Source organism: Carcharodon carcharias, chromosome 5 (assembly GCF_017639515.1).
Source record: "Carcharodon carcharias isolate sCarCar2 chromosome 5, sCarCar2.pri, whole genome shotgun sequence".
Lineage (NCBI taxonomy): Eukaryota > Metazoa > Chordata > Chondrichthyes > Lamniformes > Lamnidae > Carcharodon > Carcharodon carcharias.
The window spans coordinates 103,674,667-103,685,429 of NC_054471.1; the positions used below are offsets into that span (position 1 = coordinate 103,674,667).

At 39.4% G+C, this 10,763-nt stretch overlaps 1 protein-coding gene across 1 annotated transcript in view; it reads right to left on the bottom strand.

The window, feature by feature from the left end:
* Positions 1 to 378: 378 nt before the first annotated feature.
* Positions 379 to 10,763, bottom strand: part of LOC121277642 (chorion-specific transcription factor GCMa-like) — a 39,393-nt gene continuing 29,008 nt past the window's right edge. Inside the window, exons 4-6 of the mRNA XM_041187234.1 lie at positions 10,542 to 10,654; positions 2,681 to 2,803; positions 379 to 1,401 (exon numbers count right to left, since the gene is read on the bottom strand). Of these exons, the coding sequence (XP_041043168.1) occupies positions 808 to 1,401; positions 2,681 to 2,803; positions 10,542 to 10,654 (830 nt within the window). The 3' untranslated portion in view covers positions 379 to 807. The remainder of the gene's footprint in view (positions 1,402 to 2,680; positions 2,804 to 10,541; positions 10,655 to 10,763) is intronic.

Consider the following 10,763-nt stretch of genomic DNA (forward strand, 5'->3'; position numbering starts at 1 on the left):
ACATCCTTTCATATGTAGTTTGAGAATACAGTTTTCCTAATGTAATTGTTTCTGAACATTCAGAAAGGGATCGTTATGTACTCTTGAATCTTTGTTTTCTTTCACTATCAACCATGCAAAGGCTTGGTCTAGTGCTTTACTTCTGCACAAGATAACCTGCTAGTATATTATAATTAATCCTAAGGTAATCCTAAGGTAAAAGCAGGAAACTTTTTACAACCATTAATTCATTGCACCATACATCCTATGTCAGTGACAAATGTGTCAGCCACTTATTTTCACATGTGGATGAATGTCATCTGAATTTATGTACATTAATGAACTGAAGGAGTGTTACATTTTATAGAAATTTGATCATAACACGGTTGTCAACGTTAATGTGTTTCTGTGCTGCAGAATGTCATACAGGGTACCAGCAAGAATCATGATCTTAATCGTTGTTGATACACTGCAAACATGCTACCATATTCCTCAAACTTCTGAGTTACTATTTTTGATGATTTTTCATGTAAAGCTGATGCAATTTCACCCAATATTTACCATAAAATCTAGAGCAGAAATTTCAGCATGATTTGAACCAATATATGATCTTGTGTTTTTCTTTTGTTTTTCATTAATGTTTAAGTGCATTTAATGTTTGAGTTGATGTTAAAAACTTCCAGTAGGAATGTTAAGTATCTTTCAGTTCATAGATGTTTTAGTTAAGAATCAACAGGTTAAAAAGAAGTCTTATTATTGGTAGAATTGGTATGTTTCTGCCCTCCACATTTTCTATAGCAGTTAATGGTGATTGTACCTGGAGAGACCCTAAAGTGGATAAATAGCAGCAGGAACATAGGTGCTGTTCTGATTTTGCAGGAACATAGCATCGTATAGATAATCACTATATTCATCCAGATTGGGCTTAGAGGTCTGGTACATGGTTTTGTTCATGTTGTTTATTGCAGTTTGTGCATTCTGTGTTGGGTCTCTGAGGTTCTTGGGACTGGCATTTTCATTGCAAGGATCTGAAGAACCTTGAGAGTATCTAATAAAAGAGTTGCTGTAAGCATTCTTTCCCAATGTAATTTTATTCCAGTTGGGATACTCTCCACACTCAAAATTTGTACTGCAGTTTGTTCCTGGGCCACCATAATTCCCAGGATTATGGCACCCTGCACTAAATTGTGTACATCTACCATAGAATCTGCTGATATCCATTTCGCAATGCGGATCATAAAGGTAGGTGGGCTTTCCGAAGTCATGCCCATTCGGATATGATAAACATGGACTAGCAGAGATGTTCTCAACTGCCACACAATCTTCGAGATTTCCATTTACATAGAGATTGGACAAAATACTTTTTGGATTAGAGGTAAATGTTGGCAGAGATCCTTCATTTTCAATTGCCCCTGTTAACAGCTAAACAAACAAAATATATATAAGTAATAATTTGGCATACAATTTATAACAATGACAATTACATTTATATAGCATTTTTTGCATAAAAGAATTTAGTAGACTGATTCGATGAGCGAAAGATATCAGCAGAGGAGATGGAAAAACCTTGCTTAAAAAGGTAGATTTTAAGACGGGCCTTAAAGAAGGAGAATAGGCAGAGAGGATTCAGGAGGAATTTCCAGAGCATGTGTTCTGGAAGCCGAAGTGGCAGGGGAATGGGCAGGGGGTGCATAAAATGTCAGAGTCCAAAGTATGGAGACTTTGGTGAGAATGTTGTTATGCTGGAGAAGGTTACTAAGAACGAGAGAGAGAGAGAGGCCATGAAGGGATTCCAGCATGAGGTTTGAGGTATTGCGAAACTAGAAACTGATAGGAACTGGGAAATGAGCAAGTGGGGGCTTGCTGTGTGATAGAATATAGACTGCAAAGTTTTGGTTGAGTTAAAATTTATGAAGGATAGGATGAGAGGCTATCCAGAAATCATTGTGATGGAAAGGGCATAGGGCAGTCCAAATAGTGTGCATAAGATCAACCAACACATATTTGCTTGATTCCATAACTTGTGTAACATTAAGATCTCAATATTGCTTTGCCTGGTTTTTGATGTCTTAGAAATTAACCACCTCTTTTCACCCATTTTCCCTGTCAATTGTATTTTCGAAGTAATGCAATAGATCTACTAAAACCTTAACTAATTATATGCCATGCAATATATTCAATCTTAAGGGGAAAAGCTCAGTAGTAGTTGCCCAGAATATAAAATAGGTATCACATCTTAAATCCTAGCTGCTCATTCAAGTTAAACCTTTGATGTGCAATTTTAGTGTTGTTCAAGCATCGCTGGTTCAGTGTTCCTTTATTAGCTGTAAAATGAATGCCCTGTGCTATTTTATAAGCCTTTGATATAGGTTGCATTTTAATGTGATAAATGTTGCTGTGATAATGTTTAGGATTGGATTAGTGCTTTTCTTCCTGTCCATTGAATGTTCTGACTGACTTAGTTGTTAAACATTTTGGCAGGCTACCAAGTTGATGGCAAGAGACTGCTCATTGAAAGCAAGCCATTTTAAACCACTGCCTCAAGTGAGATATTGACTCGATGACAGCATCTTCACTTGTGAAACAAAGCTGGCTATATTTATCTTGCCCATTGTTGGCATCAAGATATCCTAATTATACTGTTTCCAAATTGGTTTCCCCACCACTTGTGCTGAACAGTTAACAGCAATGCACACGGTACCTGCAGTTCCCTTTTGTCTTTATAACAACAATTTTCAGCATATGGTCTTTTTTTGTTGATTGATCTCCTTGCTTCAGCTTCTGTCTTTGTTTCTGGCCTGGGGTGATCATGTACACCTTTTGCCTGCCAAGAAATGAAATTGAGTGCATAAAATATGTAATGGCATTTTAGATGTTATTCCAATGAATTTATTTTCAAGTGCCAGGCACTTCCAGATGAAAAATCTGCTGGGCTATATTACATACAACTGTTTTGGCTTGATGATCAGTTCTATATTATCACTTGATGAAGTTCAAATGATTATGTCATGATTATTAACTTTTTAATGTGAATACTGTCAGGCATAAACTAGATTTGGGTCCCAATATTCCCCATGACAAATTACAAAATATATACCCAAAGTTGAATAAAACCATGAAGACCCTACCTGCCCCAGAATTCTTGGAGTTTTCAACCTATCACTGGATGGTTTCTGCAATTAAACTAACTGAAGAATAAAAAAACTTTTATTGGCAGGGATCTGGTTTCAAAAGTTGCCCAAAAATAGGCATCTTATCAATTTCATTAACTTTCAGCTTTCTCAAAATTGAAAGTAGAAGCACAGAAACAGAACTCAATGGACCATTGACTTATGATGTCTCTCAGCAAGTTACTCTGAAGGACCAATGACCTAAATACTAATGCTAGAATAAGGACTACAATGTATTTTGGAAATGTATGGAGAGAGAAAACCTGAGTTAAAGGGATCACCTTGAATTGGCATTTAACCTTAGCAACTTACATTTTCCATGTGGAACTGAAAGCATCTTTAAAACTAGGTCAATTGTCTAAATATGAGGAATTAATGGATATCTTTTACTTCCATTTTTTGAGCTATGTTCTAGGATATCCCAATGTTCTGATGATTATGAAATCCTAGGAATGTAACCTATAGTTTAAAGGGTTAACAAAGTGGATATGCTAATATATGTCATAGATGATGATGTATCACAAACATCAGTCAGCCAAGTGTTAGACTCGGGAGAGAGAGATTGGAGCACCATGCTCAGGAGCAAAATGTCTGCTCTATTTAGATATAGTAGTAATAAACAAGTGTTAAGCAAAGTACCAGAGTCTGACTACATTCTGTGCAGTAACCAAGAACCACGCCTAGGAACCAGCAGTGGAGATATCAATGTAAAAAATAAATTGGTGCTATCAATGGAATGGCAGTGTGAAGAAAAACTTGAGAGCAGCTCATACTTATAACCTGATAGAAGGAGGAGGCAAACTGGAGAGAGGTAACAATGACCGTATCCAGTAAGCATTCCCTGTCCTTATCCCACCCATTTGACTGCCTCAAAAGCCCACAGAGAGGCCAGAAATGGGGGCTGTGGAAACACCATTTCCTTCAGTATCAAACAACATTGGGCCTTCACGCAAAAAAAGCAAAATCAAGTCAGTTCCTTTCTTTATGCTATAGGTTCAGTAGCAGACGATGTTCTCCTGAGGCAGAGAGTAGAAGAGTCCAGCATGGACTTTGACACTGTTTTCAAAGCCTTTGACACATATCGTAGCCTGAAGTGAAACTTAATAATAGAGCAAGCACATTTTAACCAAAGATCCCAGTAACCTGGGGAATCAATTGAATTACTTCTGACGACCTATATCGCCTAGCTGTTACTTGAGAACACAGAGTGCTGAAGGAAAAGCTAATCCACAATCGTATAGTCATGGACGTCCAAGATGAAAAACTCTGACTTACTGCAGACCAAAAAATGACCTTACTTTAGATCATGTAGTCCGGTATGCAAGACAGGCCAGGCTATAATTTGGTGCAACTCTGAAGCTTCTTGTGACTCCATTGACTAGGTAAGCCCACGGGCAGTGGCCCCATTCACATGAAAGCCTGCCAAGCTATGAAAAAGGACAAGAAACTCCATGGAAGCAGCCATTTGAGATGCTTATGTTAAGGTGCAAAGAATCAACACCAATGCCAAGACTGCCCAACAGGGGGCATGGAATACTTCCAGCGCAGGATAACTGGACATTTCAAGTGATTCTGCAAATCCAACAACTTTAATCGAGGTAGATGACCAGTAAGTATTTATGAAACATTCTGCATCTAAAAAATTGGAAATCAAGACAATGACAAAATTACAGTTTCTAAGGGAAGTTAATGGCCTTAATCCAGCAAATTAAAGGCTTCGATGTCACCTTAAAATGGATACTGAAGCTGGCAATAATCTAGACTGGCTTCAGACAATACCTCTTCACCCATCAGATATCAAATTGCAAGGCCCAGATGGCACAAGCCTTCCAATCAAAGGCAAGAGAATTCCTCCTCTCGTTACAAGGGGCAACAGATTGTTGATTCTCTCTACATTGTCCACAATCAACGTTATTGAGTGGAGATATTGGTGTACTTCTAGGAATTCTGAAAAAATCCCCAGATGATGTCCAGCATTTGAGCAATCTTCAACCTTTTTTTCAGAACCAGTGGAACTGCAGCCTTCTTGAATAAGGAGGCTTATTCAATCAGCAGTGAGACATCAACAACTACACCCCAGGTGGAGAATGCAGATATGAATTTCTCAGTTCTTTGTGAAGTTAGGCCAGTGGTGGTGATACAGAAGGTACTGGTGACTGTCTGCATGAGGACCTGCTGGACCTAAGTTGGATCTTTGCAGAAAAAAGTGATGAAGAAGAAGCCATTGCAGTCTGTTGAGGATGAAGTCCTAGAGGTTGGTCAGTCTTTCCAATTGATACATGAAGTCTTTGATGCCTTTTTTGAGAAGCCAGCTGTGTTTCTAACAGCTGAGCAGCATTCAGATCTTTATTCTACTGAACTTACCAATGTAATACCTAATCTATCACTGGTTGTCCATTAAGTGTCTTCCAGGGAGAATGTCTTGTCTGATTCCATGTTAGAGTTCATGGGGGATGCTTCCAGAAGTAAAAGTCAATTGAAGCCCATACATCAGTCCCAGCTAAAAATCACCCTCCCTCTAGTGCTATATATCAGCACAAGCTGTGGCCGAACCTTTAGCCCTTCTAAAGCTTTACAATCCTGTACAACAAACTTGTCTCTGAGTTATTCATCTACAGAAAATTTGTCTTCATTTTGTTGTTAAAATTTGTTCCATTGCAGGAGATGGTGCTGTCCTGTCTCTATATCCTCAGTAATTTTTCCTATTGCCCAGGTGGTGCAGGCTCACACAGAGAAAGATTTGGCTGTCTTACAGTGCCTACTGAAAATGGATAGTCCTTCTGGAAATCACCTCTCCCTCTATTCCTGAAAGGCTTTCTAGAATCTTGTTGTTTTCTTTCTCCCTTTGTCCTAGAGATTCATTGGAATCTCAAATCTTCAATAGCTTTTCCAGCTTCGATGCAGCAGTGAATAATACAGCTGTGAGAGTCTTCACTGGAGTTGAAGATCATCCATCTTCTGAAGGTGCTCTGTGTTCTTCAAGGGAACGGGAATCCTGACTTCTCTTCTAAGTCCCAGGGCATCCAAAGGTTGATGCCTTTCACTGTCTCTTGGATCCATCTTTCATTACAAATGACTCACTATCCTTGCAGTTCAGTAGTCCTGAAACCTACACTCTGCTTACCAGCCATGCTGTTAAATTGCTGCGCCATTCTGCTGATGATGATGTCCTCCAAGACAAAGAAAAAACCCACATGTCTCCAAGGCGTCTTCCCTAAGGGCTGAGAATACTGTGGGAGACTGAATCCCACAGGACTGTGACTTGGGGAGGAGGAAGAGTAAGTGTTGGATTTGGGTAGAATCTGTAGTTGTAAAAAGGGAGTTACAGAAATGCAGTGCAAATAGTTAGACATGGAATTGTCCCAAATTTGCACTAAGTGCAGAATCAGGTGTGAAAAGTGATGTTTAATCGGTCGCAATGGCAGGTTTTGCACCATATCATCCGCTTCCCACCTCATTCATTATGCAGCCACAGGAAACATGCCATCTTGCTGGTGGGCAGCCTCTGAATTGCTCATCTTGCCATTATCTCGCCGTTTACCTCACTCCAGGTGCCATATCTAAAGTGCAGCCACAAACACACTGCTCAATGCTTGCAGCCCAGGACTGCTCCAGTGAAGACATGGCCCTGAAAGCCAAGAAGAATTCAATGACCCATGCTTTTTGGAGGCCCACTGTGATGTCCTCCGCCCCCGCTCTGGGCGCAATAGGTCCACCAATCTTACCTCTGCAGCATGGGAAGTAGTGGCAGTGGTGATCAGTGCCAACACTGCACAGAAAAGGTTGACCATCCAGTGCAGAAAGAGGATGAATGATTTCACCTGAGCCGCCATTGTAAAGCAACCATCTCAGCACTCTAAACTCTCATACTCACAAGGCCATCACACTTTCACAGGCATCTCACTCCTGCCAGCTCAAGGGACATCACCACTCTCTCACACCCTCACATCTTGATCTGGCCTCATCTCCTCTGGAGACTGCTTCCTCAGTGCTCACCATCTTGAGGCCACTAACACAGGTCAACATGTGCCCCCACACACACCTTGGGACACCTCCTTCCCCAGTACAGCCCTTCCCTATTGAAAAGCCATTCCCATTTTATGGCTGATCGGGTAGGTAGAGATCTGCCCATGAGCCCCCCTAAAAGTGATGTACTGCCTGCAAAGCCTGGCACTGATGACTGCGAGTACTGCCCGAAGCAAGACAGGCAAACATATCTCGAAGTCCCAAGCAAAGTGTAGCTCAACAGGTGCAAGCCGCTTATGTGCATTTGTGAAACACATATGCATGGGTGCCTGGTTGATCCACGGAATGATACTGGCAAGCAGGGCTTGTAATAAAATGATAAAGTAATGAAATTACGTTCCCAATGTGCAGCGGTGGGAAACGTGGCCCGCCATTGACGGGCAGAGCAGATGATCAAAAACTGGTTCAATGACAGCGTAAAACTGATTTTTGGCTTTCTCGCCATATTATCTTCTCACGCCCGCCATGACACCCACCGCCAATGGGAGCAAAAAATTCTGGCCTATAGTTTCACATTGTTGTCAAAAAGTAGATAGTATACTTTGGGGGGAGGTGGAATATAAAGGCTTAACAGAATAGATATGCTAATGTAAGACATAGATGATGTATCACTGACATTAGTCAGTCATGTGTTAGATTCTTGAGAAAGTGGGAGGTTGGAACACCATGCCCAGGAGCAACATTCCTACACTAACCTGTTTAGATGTAGAACTAATAAATAAGTGTTAAGCATGTACCAAAGTGTGACTGCAGTCTCTCCAGTAGCCAAAAACCATGCCTAGTCCACAGATCAGAGGGACCATCCAAAACATAAACTTTTATTCCTGACCAGCCAGGATGTCCTGAAAGATTTCAAGGACCTTTGTTGTGCAAAGGCTGAAATGACACCAAATTTGGCCTACACCATTGAAGACCCCCCAGCCTGTCTGTTTCTCCCAACCAACAAACGTTGTGTATTACACCGGATTAATTGGCAAACCATGACCAATGCTACAGTTTGTCAAACTTGACTTAACAGGTTACATCAGTCATACTGCATAAATCAGGTATGTACAGATAAGTCCACTATAACCATCTAAGGCTATATTAGCAACTCTATCACAAACAGTAGAAATTAAGTAACTGAAAGGTGAAATCAAATTCTTATTAAAAGGACTTTATCTCCTCACATCTCAGAAAATTTTAAAGAACTTAATTTATAATTAATCACTGTGACTTAGTGTTCAGTGACTTACATATGCAAATATGGCAATCCATTTTGAACATAGCAAGATCTTACGAACAGTAGAAAGATGGCCAATTGATTATTTTGATAGAGTTGATTAAGAGAAGAAAGTTGTCCAGGCCATTGGGAAACATACCTACTTATTGAGTTTGTGCCCTTGACTCTTTACCATCCAATTGTAACAGGCAAATGATGCCTCGGTTTAATGTCACATCCAAAGGATGACGCCTCCAAGATTGCAAAACTTTCTCAGAACAATCCTGGATTATGTACTCAAATCCCAGAGTGAGGCTCAAGTCTACTACTTTCTGTCTAATGGCCTACACTGACTAAATATGTTGCATCCTGTCATGAATAAAATTTTAAACCATGGCTGGGAATTTTTGCAAGTGTTCCTGCTCCATCCTTGTAACTTCAGAAGTGTGGAGAAAACCTCTTTCACATGTGCAAACTATGACAGCAGCTCTGAGGGAACTAAGCTATTTACTTATTTGGCAATTTTGTAATCGATATTTAGGGTTTATTCACACTGAATTTATTTTGACTTATGCTATAAATTTATTCGTACAGTCCTCACCTCTTAGTGTCCATGCTTATCACAAACAGCTGCCTCCATCTGGTCTAGAGCTATGGTGCTGTTTACAATATTAAGGGCACCAGCTATTTCAGACAGTTCAATACATTCCTCACAACAGCCTTTACGGGTTTAAAAAACTTTGCTGATTTCAGGTAAAGGTGGGGCTTTGAGCTTCAGCTGTTTGCCCATTACCTTAGTGATGAGATCCTTAGAATGACGACTGATTTGTTGACAACTGCTATTGAATAGTGAATAGCTCAGCAAGGCTGCAAACATAGCTCTCTTTTTTAGAAAAGTAAGGATGTGAATTATTTTTCACTACAGAAAAATGTCCCTATATCCAGATGTGGATGTGCTGTTGGTTCTATTCAATCAAGCCATGCTGTTTCATTGCTACAACCTACTATGGTTTTACCATTCACCTTATATAGTGGACAGAGCGGTGGGAACTTTAAGAACACTTGTGCTTCAAGTGACTTGTTCCTTTAAGGTGACCTAGTTTATGCTAAATACCTAGATTATAATGGTGAGCAAAAGTTGCAAATTAGTAAATTTTATAAAAATTTTGTCTCCAAGTGAGGAGAAACCAGTAGGAAAAAATTGGCTTTCTCAACTTTGTTATGGTCTTCGCACTTTGATCTGTACATGCCAGCTTGCAGGATTTGTGTTTATATTGCTGTATATGAAGTAATCAACACTGAAATTTACAACTATGTTCTAGATGGTAATTTTCTCAATGACTGGTGATAAACAAAGGAAATCAGGCACTGATTTAAAACTTGCTGGAGGTATACAAACTTGTTAGTGGATCTTTCTATTGTTTATTCTCATAAACTAAACTAAAACAATCACAGGGTGCCAGTGCATTTAGCCAGCAGTGCGATAAAATGTAATGCCCTAATGGGATATTTTAAAAAGAGTTGGCCTAGAAAGTAAATTAGACTCTTTTATGAATGGTGATAAATGTAGAATATGCCTTTTTAAAATCAAGGGTAAATGTCATTTTATGGAAACAAAATTGAAAGAACATTCCTGCTTTGCAAAAATACTTCTTTAAAACATTTTTTAAACTTTTTTTTAGAAAGTTCTTTATTTTTCATGCTGCCTTTGCACTGAAAATTATTCACCCCCCTCTCTCCCAACTTTCCCCCACCCACACAACTGGTTTAATGATTGCAAATTGTACCTGTGGAAACATTTTTTTTATTGAATTGAAAGAGTGTTTTAAAAAAACAGATTAATGCTGTCCGTAAAATGTCTGGCATTCACTTCAGTATTTTTAACCATTTTGACTTTAAACAAAATTATTAAAAACCATATTCAAATGAACAACCTCACTCCCAACAGCCCCTCCTCCCACCCCAACCCCATGCCCACCACCGTGTTCAGTTGTTGTTATCTTCTTTGCCTGTAATTACACATGCCATTGAAATCCTTCCTATTGCTTTCTAACCAAAATTTCAAAAAAGCAACAATTCAAATTTCCCTTCAGGAAAGATGTGTATATTGTAGCACCTGATGATGCATGCAGGTCAACGTGTTTTAAAAAGGAAGAAAAACCAACCTGAAAAAATATGCATTTTCCTTCATGCCTCCAAAAGTTGGTAACAGGATATCCCCCATGACCTCGGCAAGGCATGAGATTCAAGGGTGCACCACAGTTTGGACAACATTTCTCTGTAATGGAAAAGAGGTGCTTGAAAACTTTTTTCTTTTGCTTTACTTACAGCACATTATATAATTATCCACAATATGACATTCCAATAAAATGAAAAAATGTTACATT